The sequence below is a fragment of the Crinia signifera genome, chromosome 2 (genome assembly GCF_055691185.1).
Source record: "Crinia signifera chromosome 2, ASM5569118v1, whole genome shotgun sequence".
NCBI lineage: Eukaryota > Metazoa > Chordata > Amphibia > Anura > Myobatrachidae > Crinia > Crinia signifera.
Window position 1 is genome coordinate 257,816,871 of NC_139218.1, and position 18,202 is coordinate 257,835,072.

General features: G+C 42.9%; 1 protein-coding gene across 14 annotated transcripts in view; it reads left to right on the top strand.

The window, feature by feature from the left end:
* Positions 1–18,202, top strand: part of DMD (dystrophin) — a 1,973,025-nt gene that overhangs the window by 1,857,929 nt on the left and 96,894 nt on the right. For all 14 annotated transcript variants that reach the window (XR_014470468.1, XM_083174338.1, XM_083174337.1 and 11 more), the window contains one exon: positions 807–881. Coding sequence is in view for 13 of the 14 variants with exons in the window: in XM_083174338.1 (XP_083030464.1) it covers positions 807–881 (75 nt within the window). In the remaining variant the exon portion in view is untranslated. The remainder of the gene's footprint in view (positions 1–806; positions 882–18,202) is intronic.

An 18,202-nucleotide genomic window follows, 5' to 3' on the forward strand; every position in this document is an offset into this window, starting at 1 on the left:
AAAAAGAGGAGGAGACTGTCCGCAGCAGTTCTGGGGGTGGGGCCTGATAGAGACGACATTATTCCTTGCCCCCAGTAATGCAAATCCCACAATTTATGGGTCTCCGAGGAGGGGGCAGGGCTAAATCGACACAATTTGCATATTTAACCCCGCTTTTCCTTCGAAAAGCTGTGAATCGCTGCAATTTAAACCTGGGAAATGCTGGGGTCCGCCGGTATCTGGGAGGGTTGCCCACCTTTTCGGGGGGGCCGGGAGGGGGACCCGATTTTCGGGACCCTCCCGGCCATTCCAGGAGGGTAGTCAACCCTGATATAAACCCAAGGCTCTAGGTATAGTACACAGAGCAAAATTTATCAAACGTTACTTTAGACTTATACCAAAAGACTATACGTACAAGAGTGGCTTTCCTGTAAGTACAGTCTTGCAGTGTAAGGGTGCAGGACATATTGCACATTTTCATTAGTTGACTATGGTGGAAAATATGGACAGCATGGGGCAGCACAGATGGTGTAATGGTGAGCATTCCTGCCTCCATAGCACTAAGGTCATGGGTTTGATTCATGGGTTTGATTCCCACTATGGCCCAAACTGTGCAGAGTTTGTATTTTCTCCCCACAATCCAAAAATACACAGGTAGGTCAGTTGTCTCCCAACAAAATTAACCCTATAATGAATGTGTTTGCATTCCTTAGCGAATAAAGATTGTACAGTGCTGCAGAATATGTGTGCGCTTTATAAATAACGTATTAAAAAAAGAATAATTAAATTCTTTATGTACATACTAATCTTGTTTGTTTCCTTTTCAGCTGACCTGAACAATGTCAGATTCTCAGCCTACAGAACTGCCATGAAACTAAGGAGACTGCAGAAGGCCTTGTGCTGTAAGTACTTGCTTTCACATGCTGTGTCAGCCTGCTTTCCTACAATTGCTTACGTTCCAGTCCCTGCATTTTCCCACATGAATTGACTTGCAAGTGTTTACAGCTACAGACAAATTTTGCAGTTGTTTTGCTTCATAAATAAATTACCCACAGCAATGCAGCAGCTGGTTAATGATTTTTAGATTCCTGATTATATTTTCAGCTCTGTAATTGAAGTTGGCGTTAACATTTGTGCGCTGAACTTTGTGTTACACCTAAACAATCAGATAACACTGTCGGTGTAATGCGACCCACTGTTTTGTCTCAGGAGAGAATCATTATAGATCTTTAAATATGCAAAACACAATTTTATCTTTATTTAAAGTAAAAAAATATATATTTTTTTTATTGCAAATCGGTTTCCCAAATGGAAGTGTCTGTCTGGCCACACAGTGGGGACAAGTTTGGTTGGCTGCGTGGCTTTGCGCATATTAGTAGTGCACATTTGTGTTTGCACCCTGGTGAGAAATCATATGCGTATTGCATATTAATTCTCTCTGTATCTGTGTGTACAACGCAGCAGTCGCAGACTTTATCCAGTACAAGTCCTGTTCTGCTCCATATACAAATTTAGTCACACACAGTATACAAGTTTAATATCTAATTAATCAGCAGTCTGTTTGTGCATGCTAGTCGCATTGCATTGAGACAAAGGTTTTTGGCAAAGAAATTACTTTCAATATTGGTAGAGTTGCACAGGACCTAATGGTTAACTAACACCAAGGATCTCCGGTTACAGTACATGGCTTATTTGGGCTAGATGCATGAGATCTGTATGTATGTGCATATAATATATACATACACACTATGTAGACAAGTGATTGGACATCCCTGTGCAAGCATAATTATGCGCTCTTAAGGCCCACATCCATGCGATATATGGCCACTTTTTAAGTGATTCAGATGCATTGCTGCGCCAGATTGCATAAAAAGTGGCCAAATCGCATTTAATTTACCCGCGATTGAGATGTGAGGCATGTTCCCATGCATCTCACATCACAGTGGCAGAGCCTACGGGCTGCCATGAATATTTGTCACAACCTGTAGCCCCTGCTAGAATCACATGAGATACACTGTATACAAAAGGACTTCATACAAGGGGTGAGATCTCGGGGGTGCATAGTGTGCAGTAGATATAGTAAAGCATGGAGGTGGTGGCATTATGCTTTGGGACTGTTTCAGCTGATTTTACAGAAAATTCTGTAACACTGGTGGACTGGCCAGCTAGATCTTAACCTCATTGAGAACCTCTGGGATGAATTTTCAGCATTGGTGCACTGTAGGCCAGGTTGACCATTTACGGTGTCACAGTTGGTCACTGTAAGGCAGAACGGCAAAGCATGCAGTACCGCTTGCTGTTATCCAGGAACTTTTGGACAGGTTGCCAGTAAGGGTGTCTGCAGTAATCACTGCATGTGAAAGGCCTACAAATTCAACACAATTCTATTTTTATATTTGCTGTCTGTGTCCAATAACTTTTGTCTAAAAAGTGTACATACATACATACATACATACATACATACATACATTTATCATTTTAAGTTGCTTATTAACTTGCTCATAACTTGCATATATACTGCCACACATTTTTCATCAGAATATTTAAATACTCACACCAGTTCTATCCAATGGGAAATTACATTTTAAAGTACTTATCAAAGAAGAAAATGCTGCTGATGGAGGTGGGGCCAAACTCTTTGCATCATAAGGACGAGGGTTTCTGAGGAGTGGGTGAGGCCAAAAATTTAAGGATTCTCACAAAATTACATAATTTTGGACCTACTATTCACAGAATTATTTTCCCTATCCTGTCCACTTCACTAGGGTGTCAGAGGACCACCCGCTTTTCCTGGAAAGTAGACAAATATAAAGAAAGTACCAGTACTGTGGGAAGAAATCCGAGAAATCTGGGGAGCGTTATCAGAACCCCATACACACTAGATGATATTTTTCACAATATCTTTCAGAAAAGGGCCCACCTCGGAGCTGGCATTGGCAAGTGTGTTTGCACTTGTCAATGCCCCCCCCCCCCTTCCTGCTGGGCCACCGGTGTCCGTGGTGGGGGGGATGTCAGTGTGTATGTGGCTTAACGTTTTTTTCCCATTGCACTTTTCCTAGTATCTATCAAAGTTTGTCTGCAATGGCTGATCTATCATAAGTTTGGAAACCTCTGATTTGGTATCTCCTAAACTTGGTCCTTATATTCCAAAGAATATCCATGCTTGCACACAGAATTACTATGATACTGATTAAACTACCTGTGTGCAAGTATATGTTTTAAAAATACTGTTAAAGAATTTTGATGAATGAGTTTTGGAAATGCTTGTATTAAAACTAGACCTATATATTTGTTACTATTACAAGCAGCTAGATAGAACCGCAGCATGGCCAATCGCCAGTTGCTCAGGCCTGTTCTAGCATAAATGGTAAAAGGGTTGTGGAAACCTTTTTGAATGGAAATAGCCATTTGATGTTAGGACAGAATGACCTTAAAGCGCTTCTAAAGATGAGTTCAGCAGAGCAGCGCAGCTTGATGTTTGGGTAGCCTAGAGAGAGTATATAATTTTGTAGCTATGGAAATCCATACATATTCAAGGCTCTGCTGTATGAGTTGGAAACCAGCACTTGGTAGTACTCCTAGCTAAATTGAGGTTATCCTATGTCCTTATTTTCAAATGTGTCTTTAGCTGATAAGCATGATGGCCAGGCAAGACCTAGAAATTACATTTGATTTGGCTGTCAAAAGGTTTTAAACTATTGTGTTCTGTATTTTGTTCCCATAGCTTGAGTGAATAGAAAAAGTAATGTCTGTGTTTCCATACACGTTCTGCGAGGAATGACTGCACTGACCAGTTTATACAATGTAATTAGCTCCTTGCGATGAGAGTGGTTGCAATGGATATTTATTTCTTTATACTTTTAGATGACTGTAATAACTATAACTTCCCTCTGTACGAAAGAGTTATGCAGATCTTTTGCTGTAATGAGGACAGAATGCATGTTCCTACAATTGGATTCAGTATGAAATCCCGGCGGTCGGGATCCCAGCGTTCAAAATCCAGATGCCGGAATCCCGACAACCGAAATCCCGACAAGGGGGGGACGTGGATCGCCCCCCCCCCCCCCCCTTGCGGGCTCGCTGCGCTCGCCACGCAGCGGGCCCGGTGCCTCGCTACGCTCGGCATGCTAATTTATTCTCCCTCCAGGGGTGTCGTGGACACCCACGGGGGGAGAAAGTGTCGGGATTTGGGCGGGCAGGATTCTGGCGTCGGGATTCTGAACGCCGGGATTTTAACTGCATCCCCTACAATTTATACGCAGCTAATATTCGATGGAAATCAATTTTATGCTGTGACCAAAAGCAGTGTTTATAGATTGTAGGAATTGTCCTTTAGTATTCTGTTTCCGTGTCTGTGGTGAGAAAAGTACTTCAGCCTATTTGCGGTTTATTGGATAATTGTGCAGTAATATTGCCTTCTAACTAACTGTAGGTACTGAATCTGTATAATTATTATACTACATGAATAATTATACCCCTTCCACTTGAGCAATAATATATTATCATAAAATATTTCAAGATTCATGCATTTTAATGATTTTTTCCAAATAGAAATTGAGAATAAAGTAAAAACCTTAATAGATACCAGAATCAATAGTGACTTTTTATTGTGTTTTAACTTGTGATTACAGCAATCAGCATGTTAGATGTGTAAATACCTAGTTCCTGGTTTCCTGAGAGCATAGTAATAATTTTATGGATTCATTGCCATTTCTGTAAATCACCTGGCGTCAGTGGTTCATTCTGACCATGCTGTATGTGGTAATGTAGTAAACTGAAGCCAACTAGTCTATGGTCATACTTATATTCATCTATATCCTGCTACATTTTGTGAAACTGGTAATCAGTCTGGACCTCTCAATAAGTTACTTCATCAGGCTGACTAAAATTAATGTTATGATTCCTCTTCTGTCCCAAGCTTTGACAAACTTTTGTATCTTAAGGGTAGAAATGCTGAAGTATGGGAAACCTACACCAAAGTGCCAAAAGCCTTATGATCGGTTTCTAGTATTTTGTAGGACCCCCTCTAGCCTAGCACAGTGCAGCAACTTGATATCGCATTGATTTCACAAGTGAATAGAAGACTCTGGAGATATGTTAACCTGTTCCATCTAGATGGCTTCCCACAGTTCCCAAATAAATATTTGGTGCAATTGCACCTCGCCGCCACATTCAATAAAATGCTGAATAGGGTTCATGTTGGACAAATGTGGTGGCTGCACCATTTTATTTCAGGAAATTTCTTGAAAATGCTTCTTGACCTATTTCTTTCAACTTGTGGCAGATTGCACAGTGCATTGTACTTCTGGAATTTTCCATTATTGAAGCGGTACATAAAGGGCTGCAAATGCTCCTGAAGTCCTGCATCATAGCATTTACTGGTCAATCGTGTGTTCAGGCAGACCATATCCATGCCAAGTAAACCCACACCACACTATCCTAAAACAACCACCAGCCTGCACAGTGCCTCCATAATATCATGGCAGGGAGTATGTGGACCATGGGTAGAAAATGTCTACATCAACAGTTACTAGGTTGACCGCTAATGGCCCACAGTGACTATGTCAACACCTGCAAATGGTCAACATACCATAGCTCAGCATTGACTTAAGGTCGACATGAGTTTTTGTTCATACTTTACTATCCAAATGGGCATCAAGTGAGAATATAATAGTGTGCCGATGGTATGGCATGTGTAGTGGTACACTTAAAAGGTGTCCATGTTGACAGACACCAAAAACTGCGAAAACTCATGTGAACCTTGTGGTTGTCCACCATGTCAACTTTAAGCTTGTGTTGACCTGTGGTTTGTCTACCATTTTCAGGGGTCTACCTAGTCACTGTCCAATATTGCTTGATGAAGTGACTGTCGACCTAGACATTGTCGACCCATTATGCCGTAACAATGATGGGGAACGCAACATTTTGCCAGTCTTCCAAAGTCCAGTTAACAATATCATGAGTCCAGGGGAGGCACTGTGTCAGGTATCATCAGGTTTACAGGGGCACTCTGGTGCGCCTATATCCCATGGAAGCTAAAGAACAATGCACTGACCACCTGCATTGAAGGTAAATGTGAGCCAGTGTCACTTGTCTGTTTCCATGGACAGTTATGGCCAGATATCACAGGTCACAATCATTAAGCACCTGTGGTCGGCCATTGCACTGTCTACGGTGGGTAATGCCTTGTATGAGGTATTCCCGGTACACAAGTGACACCAAATTTCAAGGAATGTTGAATGTCGTCACAACTTCGGAAATTGAATGCTATCCATTGGATAGCCACTATCGTGATCCTTTCGCACTCCAAAAATATTTGTCTACTTGCCTAGAGAAGCCTAGCCGGTGTTCATCATCTGACTAATGAGATGTTACTATACAACCAATGCAGATCTGGGCATTTCCAAGATGTCACAGTATGTTGGCCCCACCAACCATTTTCAATTAATGACTCTTGTCACTTCAGTGTACTTTTAATGGTTGTTTTAATTACATTCAATTGTATAAAGATAATACGGATGCAAACTTGATATATTTCAGTATTTTGAATTATCTAGCATATTTTCGCAGGTACTTGTTTCCTAGAACGGCGCCCACTAAGCAATTTGCTTAGTGGGCTATTCTGCGTAGGATGCGATTTTCCTATGTAATTTATTCACTGCTCTCTCTGCCCCGGGCCATCACATCTGCTGCAAAATCGCATGCGATTTTATAGGGTGTGCGATACCATGACATTAGGTATACAATAATATGATTGTATGTCCCCCACTGTAACGAACTTACGCCTCTGGCGGACATTATTACACGTTTCTTGACTGATCAGAGTTCTAGTTTACTCTACGTGACATTGTGTTTAGGTGTCTAGTAGGTTTGTATCTATTCTATTCATGTATGTACTACTCTTGCATTCCTGGGCTGTACAGTAATTATGCGGTGAGGCTGGTTTTGCCCTAGAGCAGGAAACTTTTCTTCATTGTTTAGAGGATGATTTTTGATGATACCTACATTCCTGTAAGAAATCGTACTTCTTTTGTTTTAGGGAATGTATTTGAATTGCTGCATCTGTCTGACGAAAAGGGTAGGAAAAGGCCAATGATGGCAATCTCAAAAGTCTAGAACTGAAGGTGTTTTGGGTTAGATATCTGTTGAAATAAAAGAAGTTCCCAAAATAATCTTAAGGATTGTAAATTTCTTAAATTTTTGCTCTATCTTTGTGTTGTGACTTCGCTGAGCGCTAGCAACATAGGGTTCAGGTTATCTAAAATGAAAGACAAAATCCACAAAAAAACAGGCAGATTTTCTTTTCTGTGTGTCTGTGTGTGTGTGTGTGTGTGTGTGTGTGTGCGCGTGCGTGTGTGGATATATATGTGTGTGTGTGTGTGTGTGTGTGTGTGTGTATGTATATATATATTCAGTGTGTCTTGATAAAGTAGGGTTCATTCTGGCACCCACTAGCTTTGAAAACCCATGCAGAGCTTACTGTAGCTCTATAAGGGTGGGCTTGCTTGTGGCTGGTAGTCCTGGCCCATCCTTGTGTTTTACAGTAATAACACAAAGTAGCTGCTCATTCAGCTCCAGGGTCTCGTGGGGAAATGTATGCCAAGTTTAGCTCCGTAAGAGTGGACAAAATTCTGCATAAGTTTCCTGATCGAGTGCATAGTTCTGAATGAGCGTCTACATAGCATAATCACTGTACAATATGGTGGTGGGCCTAGACTATTGGCCACAAGGGAGCCCACCACCACCCAACAGCATTTACATTAAATTCACTTTTTTAATGAAATACATTTTTGACATTTACCAGCTGCCTAATTACATAAGGCTTCCGGGTTCCTGCATCAGGTGTGAATGAGATGACAGGCTTGTGGTACAGTATCCCTAATGGCCTAGCAATTAAGCACACAGCCTTCCATGTGCAGCACCTGGGGTTGGATCCTGATCAGCAACTAATTATTTTATTCTTTTTTTAATTCCACTGTTTTGTTGCTTTATATTTGCACATTAATAGTGTCTATACTGTAAATACTCTTTGCTTTTACTTTACTTGTGCACCTAATTTGTGTTGAGTTTTTTACTGGCCATAGGTAGGTCAGAGTGCTCTGCTAGTAAAGCAATTCTGCTTTGGGATGGTAAGAGTTAATTTATCCTTTCAGCGTGCTGTTTTCTGCAGTTCTGTGAGCTGGCGCCCACCTTTGTACTAAAACTGAATTCAGCTCTTGGTTCTAAATTTTTTGTATGTGCGTTTATCCTGTTAACACCATTCAGAAATATTTGCTTGCAAGGGGTAGCCCTTTTTCGGGGTGAATACTTTTTAGCTCACGGGTGGAGCTAATTATTTCACCTGTGCTTTTGTAGGGAGACCTGTAAAACGTGAACTGTTGGGGGTACTATTTTTAAACCGTTTCCAGACGCTTTTATTTTTGCTTGTAAGCTCTGTATTTAGCCACATATAATGGTTTTCTGTGGCTCTTGAAACACTGCGGAACCCATCATGTAATATAGCGTTTAAATGTTCACATAAAATAATTCATATATTTATTTATTAGCAGTTATTTATATAGTGCACATATGTTATACATCACTTATTTTAAAACTGGGACTGTTCTTGGACATTAGGGCCAGTTGGCCACTAGACGATACGGTATATGCAAATTTGCGAAAAAGGTCTCTTAGTACTTCCTATTCCACGTAGAGAGATGTACGAATTTGCACGTGCAGCTGAACAGATGGAGATAGCTGTGTTCTATGACAAGTCCATAAAAATAGCTGTGTCTGCCAAGCGATGTCTAGGAATGAGAAGCAGTGTGTGGAACCGCTTTGGATAGGAACCGCTTCTCTTGGGAGGATTAATGTGCGGTATGGAGCTCACCTTCTTGTCACCCTTGTAGAATAAAGATATATTGGAAAGGTGAACTCGTGGTAATCTGGTTACTGGGATACTGTCATATATTAACAAAGTCACCAGTTCGCTGGGAGCAGTGAGAGTTATATCCTGCCAAGTAATCTCCTTCACCTTCACTGGTAGCTGCTTCATGCCATACATAAATTATTTTAGCCTGGAGAAATATATATTCTGTCCCACTGACAGTGGAGGTTGGATTAAATCAATACCATGGCATTCACTCTTCGTATAACTATGCATAAAAGCTGTTCATACATGGGAGGTTTTTTTTCTTATAAACTGTTCAGCATGGATTTCTGCAGTTGTTGCTAGTAACGATGAAAGAAGTAGGGAAGAATGTGATCAGGAATATTGACTTACAAGTGTGTGTGTGTGTGTGTGTGTGTGTGCGTGTGTGTGCGTGCATTCATTTACTATTGACCATGTCTCTGTGTGTGTGTATACAGAGTAAGTGTGTATGTGTATAATATTACACACACCGTACAAAATAAAAAAACGACTGCATTAACACCTGCTTTTTAAAGCATTCTTACTGTGCAGCATTTTCTTTCAAACCTGCCAAAAATTTGCACAGTAATGTGTGTGTGTGTGTGTGTGTGTGTGTATAATATATATACATACATACATACATACATACATACAGTACACATATCATGAAATATAAGAGACACGTTCCACATCGTACTCTGATGCCCATCTTGTTCGTTAAATGAAGATGTCCTTTAACTGAAACAGTGTCTACAGATGAAGTGTATATGTGTGTTCTGCTTTGCAAAGTTAAGTGTGTGAATTTGTGCTGTTTTGTGGCATTTGCTTTCTCTTGAGTCTTAAAAAGACAGACGGGTTAGAATAAAGTGTTTGGTTTTTAGGACGCTGCTATCTATTAGTGTGAAAAGTTTGTCAGCAGTCATGCAGATAATTGAACTGCCACCCAAAAGCTTGAGGGGTTCACTTAATTACCATTGATTCTGATTCCCAGGGGAGGTAAGCATTTAGCCAAAAGCCTAGAGTTAAAGGTGTTCTGAAGACATCACAGCAATTTCAATCTGGTTAATAAATTGGTATTAGACTGAAGTGTTTGTGTGCAACCCATGGGGAACGTTGCTGATAAACAGGCCTTTCCTTGATTTGCTGATGTTGGACAAGGCACGAAACTCAGCGTGGTTAAGGTTTTATTTGTCAGCAAATTAAGAGACAATGCCTTGCAGTCTCCCAAATTAGCTTTTTATTTTTTCCCTGTTTAGCTTTATAATGAGCTGACAAATAAAAACTTTTTATTCATAGCAGCTCTAGAAAGCATACTTTACAGGGTACAATTAGAAAACCTACCATGAAAATGATTGTCAGCTGGTTCTATCGGATTCAGTATGAAATCCCGGCGGTCGGGATCTCGGCGTTCAAAATCCCGACGCCGAAATCCCGACAAGGGGGGGGACGGGGATCGCCCCCCCTTGCGGGCTCGCTGCACTCGCCACGCAGTGGGCCCGGTGCCTCGCTACGCTCGGCACGCTAATTTATTCTCCCTCCAGGGGTGTTGTGGACACCCACGGAGGGAGAAAGTGTCGGGATTTCGGCGGTCGGGATTCTGAATGCCGGGATCCCGACCGCCGGGATTTTAACTGCATCCCATTCTATAATTTGTCTCCTATTTTTGTTGACATTTGGGTTTATTTTTTTTACACACTACACTTAAAAAATGCAGATGTCTTATTTGCTTTCAACCTCGTGCTACTGTTATCTAGCAAAGCAGTTCAATATGTTACTGTGATTTGTGTTTCAAATTTTCCATATTCAATTTTTAAATGCACATATTCTCACTTTCGGTAAAGTTTCTTTTTTTTTTCTTTTTTGCTTCGTGCAGAGGCTGCTCTCCCTACCTGCCACCAAATGGTCCTGGCCATCCCTGCCATGCTCATTTCCTGCCTTTAAGCCTCCTTGCCTGCACCTCATATCGCCTGTCAGTCTCCCCCCTCCCTCTCGACCAGGGGTGGGCAATTATTGCAGATAGGGGCCCACTTAATCCTTCCAGCAAATATTCGAGAGCCGCACTCTGGAAAAGTGGGTGTTGCCACTCAAGTAGGGGTGTGACCATTTAAAAGGGGGTGTGTCCTTGAGTGATAAAGTAAGAGGCAAAGGGTAATGGGGGAGTGCTTTATGAAAAAAGGAGAGAGACTGGGAGAAGAGTGTCGGTGAGAGACTGGGTATAAGGGAGTGTCGGCGAGAGACGGGGTGGAAGGGAGTGTCGGCGAGAGACGGGGTTGAAGGGAGTGTCTGGGGGGGGAGGCAGAGCGAAACTGTGCTCTCTCCCCTCTGACACCCCCTCTCTGGCACAGACAGAGAGGCAGGAAAGAAAGAGAGGGGGAGCATGGGGAAAAGTGGAAGGGAGAGGATAAAGACTAGGGCAGAGAGAGAGATAAAGAGGTGAGAGAGGTGGAATAAAAGATTGGGTTGAGAGAAAAAGAGCGGTGGCAGCATGACCGAGCAGGGAAGAAATGAGAGAGGGTCAGAGGAGAGTGAGCCGGATAGGAGCCTCCCAGTATAGATGCTGCTGTGTGCCACTCTCTCAATAAAGGTGCCACTGTGTACCTCCCCAACCCCCCCAGGTAAAATTGTTTTGTATCTTCGGCAGTACTGGGTTTCCTCTCACCAGTGCTGGTCAACCACCGGGTGTCTCCACACCACACTGTCTCCTGTCATCAGCCCCGACAACTGGACAGATTTTGAATTTCACGCCGAGGCTGGCTGGTCATTTTGAGCCCTAGGCCTGTGGCTCCGCCCCCATGCCATCCAGTGTCTGACGTAACACAGGAAATCCTCTTGCATAGCAACATGATTTGTTCCAGACACAAAATGACTTTCTTTTTCACTTTACTGAATTTGGCAGCATCTTCTAGATAGCTGTCCTACCTCCTACCAGTTCTGGTAGCTTTTACTTCTTGTTGCTGCTTTCTTCCTCTCATTTACTGTCTTTAGGATGAATTGTTGTGGACTTTTTTGGAAAATGTGGAAGGTACATGCAATATACAAAGGATTTTTTTAATGTTGGAGCTCTACATACAGCCAACATCACAAATGGCAGTGACACTTTGTGGCAGGTCAATTTTGCAAGAGACTATAGCATAACATATATAACTATGCTACAGAAAGAGCTTTGCTACAGTGTAAAGATTTTCCAATTTGAATAATTTCCTTGAAAGCCATCTATATCACTTCTGTGGCTGACTCCCCCCTCCTAGCAGCACCATAGATGTCTCTCACTCTATAATTGAAACATTATATACATACGATGCATACATACATTCACACATGCATACTTGTGTTTATATTAGGTGCTGTATGGGGGGGGAGAGGGGGCACACCAATATTTATCTTGCCTCCGAGCAACTGGGATGAATTTACGCTACTGAATTGGATAGAGGACCTTCTCACATGCTTTGAAGGACATGGCAATACAGGTTGGTTGTCCCTTATCCGGATATCCCGAAACCAAAATATTCCGAAAACTATAGAGTTTCTAAATTTGTTTTTTTTTCTGCACTTTTTATTTTTTTTTATACTCCCCTCGTCCCCCAGTGTCCATGGCAGCCATTGGGTTAGTCTTCAGCGGCATCCTTGGTCCCAAGGATGCATTGCACAAGTGCATCGGTGACTTCACCGGCACGCCCACGTAATGCATCCTTGGGACCAGGGATGCCGCTGAAGAGGATGCCAGGGAACACTGTGGGCACCATGTGGACCAGGTGAGTATGTTTAAAAAAAAAACAGAAATCTGTAATAATTCCTTATCCAGAGTAACCTGTACTAGGCGAACATCTGATTCCCAGATAGATTTTGTTATGTGAAGTGTCCCTATAAAGTACTATTTATCTCTGAAGACTCTGTTAAAGACTAGTTTGGAACAAAGATCTAATGCAATACCAACCCTTTTGGGTGAGAGCAGTCACCTTAGTATGTTATGTTATTCTTACTTGGATTCTTCTTAGCTGTAAGACTTGACTAGCTTATAGGACCAAGAGCAATATTACATTGGCTTTAAACAATGTCAATAATATGAGTTGTATGTTTTTATTTAGTGGAAATACAAGACGTTTATTGGGAACCAGGTAATTTTAGAACTAAATATGTACACTCTTTAAAACAAGTAGATGAAGATATGCTTCATTTTATTGTTTGTTGCAGACATATGGTATATTTTGATATTTACACTTAATGTTTTAATGAAAACTGGGCTGTTATAAATGTTCATAAAAATTAATGAGTATGAAAACGTCCCATATAATGGTAGAGACGTACTCGATAGGCTTTGTAGTATCATTAAACTGTAGGACATCTACATTACAACAATGGCTCTGAATGATTCTATGAAATTGCTCTGAGCCTATATCAGCCCACACAAGCTCCCCCAGCACTGGATAATTTACATTAAGCTTACATGAGAACAGCAGGAAGTACAGTATACGCTGGAAATAGAGGAGCATGTATTTGCTATTTTCTTAAGCCTTTATGATGACATGTAATATTTATATCCCTTTGTTCTAACGTGGTCTAAATGAAATGTAACTTTTTTATTTCATGTATTTATACCACTATGTTCTCTTCACACCCATTTCTTCTACATAGAGAATTCTATACAGTTTATTGTAATATCGCATTTTACCATTTATGTCTATAAACTGTATAGTGTTTATTTGTTTTCTCTAGGTCAGTAGCTCTCAAACTGTGGGTCCTTAGCACAAAGTGGGGTGCCTACCATCTCAGCAGGGATCGGTTTCATGGGTCAGGCCGCCCCTAGGTACAACATTTTTGGCTGCTCTCCCTCCTTATTTTATTCCTGGGATTTGAACTAATTATGGTGGGTAATTATCCTGCCCAGGGTGCTGGTATACCGGGAGGTGGGTGTATTACCGTGACAGGAGTGCAGGTGCAGAGAGCGCCAGCAGCAGAATGGTGCACGTTTCTGCCTCGCTGCGTTCTGTAATGAGTGTGACTTGCTGCCTTTGGCTCCGCCCAGGGCCTGACCATAGAAGGCCCTTTCGACAGAGGGGATATAGCCACTACCTCCGGTGGCAGCCTTCCTCCAGCGGCTACCCGCTTCCTCCACCTCCATCCACTACCCGTGCCAGCTCTGTAGTCTGCAGCAGCGGCATCTGCTGGGCCTGGAGGAATAGACTGGGCTGGGAGGAGGAGACCTGGCCCTGCCTGCCGCCCATAACCGGTGCTGCCCCTAGGCCCTTGCCTCGCGGGCTTAGGAAGAGATGCTCTAACATCCGCGCCCCCTTACAATCGCACATCGCTGGCTACCGCTAATATAATTATCGCATATGCTGTAAAATATGCGATTAAATATGGCAAAAGGCAGCTCTTGCATTAAGAGCTGTCTTTTGCGGTGAGCCGACGATGCGCGGCGGGTCCCGGTGGCTCCCCCCTCCCTACCTTACCCGGCTAATTTTGCTGCTGCTGCACGGGGGGGGGGGGGGGGGGCTCTCCTCCTCCTCCCTGCACCCGGAAGATGATTTTCAGTGCAGGGGGGAGAAGGTCACAGGTCCAGGCAGCACAGCGCTGTGCTGTCCGGACACAGGTGAGGGGGGTCGGCGGTGGCCGTTGCGGGGCGGCGTGGGTCGCGTTAAGAAGCCCATAGGCTTCTATGGGGTGTCGCCAGCTTTTGCTTTGAGAACCCCTGCTCTGAAGGTCGACACATGCATTAGGTCAACAAGGTTGACATAGCTTTTTTCACTTTTAGCCGACATGTGCGGTATTTTATGCCCCAGCATCAACTAGGGTGTAGTGGGAGAATAAAATAGTGTGCCTGAACCATGGCAAGCACATGTGGTGCACTTTTTTTTTTTTAGTGTCCATTTCCGACTGTGGCCAGTATTCAATGCTCCTGATTCACTGTTCTTTCAGGGAATCGGGCTGTTTTCACTCCTTGCGGTGAATTTTTTTCACTGAAAATCTGATTCACCCTATTCAACGTTCGCCGAAAGTGAACAGTGAATGCCAGCCAGTTCTCAGTTTCATGCTCGCTGCAATTCGCTGGTGTATTTCAATGGGGTTTTCACTGGGATTCGCCGAGAGTGTATTCAATGCTAGGATGGCGAATTGCTTTCTCCCTGATTTTTGCCATGATTCACCATTTTGCATTCGACATCTTTTTAAGGTGAGCTGGAAAGTGATCTTTTAAAATAAAGGTTTTTTTTTTTTGGGGGGGGGGGGTGTCAAAAAATCTGCTATTTTTTATTTAAATTTTTAAAGTGTTTTATTTTTATTACACTTCCACAAGCAGGGAGCCGGGAGCCGCTCATTACATATTCATATATTCACTTCACTCTGGTCCCGGCTTGTTACGTGTGGGACCAGGGGAGCGGCTCCCTGCCCCGTGCCAGCATTCCCGGAGGGCAGCCTCTGCTGCCTGTGCCCCGGGAGCCCTCCCCCACAAGTTCTGTGGCAGGCAGGGAGGCTTACATCTCTCTGCCATGCCGTAGAGGTTAAAATTCGCCAGCAGGGGCAGCGAGCCCCTGCTGCATTGAATAGGGTGACAGGGAGGGCTGGCAGAGAATGCTCCTGAACCCTGCGAATGTGCAGCGAATCCTAAACAGGATTCGCTGCACATGGAGAATACAAACATTGAATACTCCCCTTTGTCGACAATCGGGACCCCATTTTGACCTATTGACCTTCTACCTAATTACTAGAGACAGGATTATATGCAACATAAAAAGCTCGAAATATGCATGCAAATATGCATGAAAAATACTTAAAATATGCATGAAAAGCGTCAAAATATGCTAAATAAAAAATACAATATAAAGTCAAATTTTATAGTTTTTTTTTAAATCAGCATACAATTAGTAAGTAGTAAATGACCCCCAGCAGTATACCCCACATAATGCCCCCAGCAGTATACCCCACATAATGCCCCCAGCAGTATACCCCACATAATGCCCCCAGCAGTATACCCCACATAATGCCCCCAGCAGTATACCCCACATAATGGCCCCAGCAGTATACCCCACATAATGCCCCCAGCAGTATACCCCACATAATGCCCCCAGCAGTATACCCCACATAATGCCCCCAGCAGTATACCCCACATAATGCCCCCAGCAGTATACCCCACATAATGCCCCCAGCAGTATACCCCACATAATGCCCCCAGCAGTATAACACACATAATGCCCCCAGCAGTATAACACACATAATGCCCCCAGCAGAAGTGCACATAATGCCCCCAGCAAAACCGCACATACTGTAATGCCCCAGCAGAAACTGTGCTGTAAGTTACACTCACCGTTGCCATCCGTTGGTTGAGGTCAGTGTTCTGTCCAGAAGCACCACTGTTCAGGGCCTCCAGCACCCGTGTGGCGCGCAGTGATTCCCCGCCTGTCAGCGCGGCGGGCAGCCTGTCAGCGCGGCGGGCAGCCTGTCAGCGCGGCGGGCAGCCTGTCAGCGCGGCGGGTGTGGGATGTAGCTGGAAGAGCCTACAGTACACACTGCGGCGTATCAGCTCTTCCACCCACATCCCACCCCCCGCCGCGCTGACAGGCCGCTCAATCCATTCCTCTGATGGGCGATTCTGTCCTATCAGCGGCGTTTCCTCACATAAAGAAAAAAGTCAGGAAGTGAGGGTGAACGCTCCGCGCCGACCGCGCTATGCCAAATATGCACCATCAGGACATTTAGGCCAGATATGCAATTTCTGCTGAAAATCGAGCAAATATGCAAATGCATATGCAAATATGCAAATGCATATAATCCGGTCTCTACTAATTACCTTGCAGACCTTACCCCATACCCCCAATGGTCTGGTTAGTGACGGGTGGTTTTGGGTGGCTGTGCTCTCTTTCCTAGCCAAATAAAATGCCTTTCCTGTGGAAATCGTCATATAGCTTTCTGGAAGCTCAGACTTTGTTAGCTGCATAATAGGATATAGGTCATAGCGGTCTTAATTGCAGTTTTAAATGTGGGCTTTATTGATTTAGGTGCAGTGAGCCTCAATTTTCAATCTGAATACAAGAAATATTAAAAATGTACTGTGTTTGATTGCTGTGGCAGGAACTAATGACTGTGACTAATGTGCAGGTTATCTGTATCATTAATGGTTTTGCAGTCATTAAAATACCAACAATCTCTGAAGGAAAGAGAATATCATCTGTTTACCAGCTATGTCTCTCTGTTGTATACAAAATATTTATGATTACATGCTTGACTTGCGTGATTTAATGGGATCGCTTTTTTTCTGATAGTGTAAAGAATTAACTGGATCCGATTAAAGGTTTTAAGCTCAAAAGAAGACTCTCAGGCCCCTACACCAGATGCTATTAATTTGTCAGGGGATTCCACGATGCAGACATGGAATAGGAAGCCCAAATATTCTAGATTACATACATAATTGTAACTGTTGGACGGTAAAAGAATACAGCTTTCACACTTGCGATCAGCAAGTGTACATACATCTTCAGAGAGCATCTCAAGCAAATTATTTGGCATAATATATTATAATGTTTATTCTTTAGCCAAATAATGCACACTTCCCAATTTTCCCTATTAAGATTAAATAGTCCCCGTTCTAAGGGAATGTCCTGCCATCCACTCTAAAGCTGGACATACACCTGTGCAACCTCTCCGCTCGAAGAAGTTGCATGCATTTCTCCTTTGAACCATCTGGCAGAATTGCATTCGATATATTGTATGTGGCCCTTTTGGCTGCGCTTGGACAGATCTACTGGTAGTGCAACTCTCAGGCTCCAATGCGACGTGCACGGGAGCGTGCATTGCATCGGACCTGCGATCAAATACATGCAATCCATTGCATAAAAAGTAGCCAAATATGTATATTGCCATAGTGTACGGGCACCTTTTAACAAGTATGTCACTTTCCAGAGGCTGTGGCTTCACACTCACTGGACTTATTTAGACTAAGAAATTGTTCAGTTGTTTAATTGTATTACGATAACGTTAGAGCGTCGACTACTGTTGTCCACTGCACTGCTGCATGGTTTTAGTGGTGGTCGTTCTTTAACAGAGTAGTGCTACGGACCAGCCTTGCAGACCTGCTCCATACTGCTTTATGTGGTTTAATTAGCACTGCAATCTATACAAACCAGTAATGTCACATAAATGCAAATGTTGCTTTTTTTTCATCTATTTTTCTTGCATTTGGATTCAGTACAAAATATGTAGGAGTGTAAATGCTTATGCTCACTATAATGTTGAGATTTTTTTTATTTTTTTTTAAAACCGTGGTTTGGCACTGATTTTAAACATATATTACCGTGAAAATTTTATTTGTGAAAAGCTCTTGTTTTGGGAACCTTTAACTAT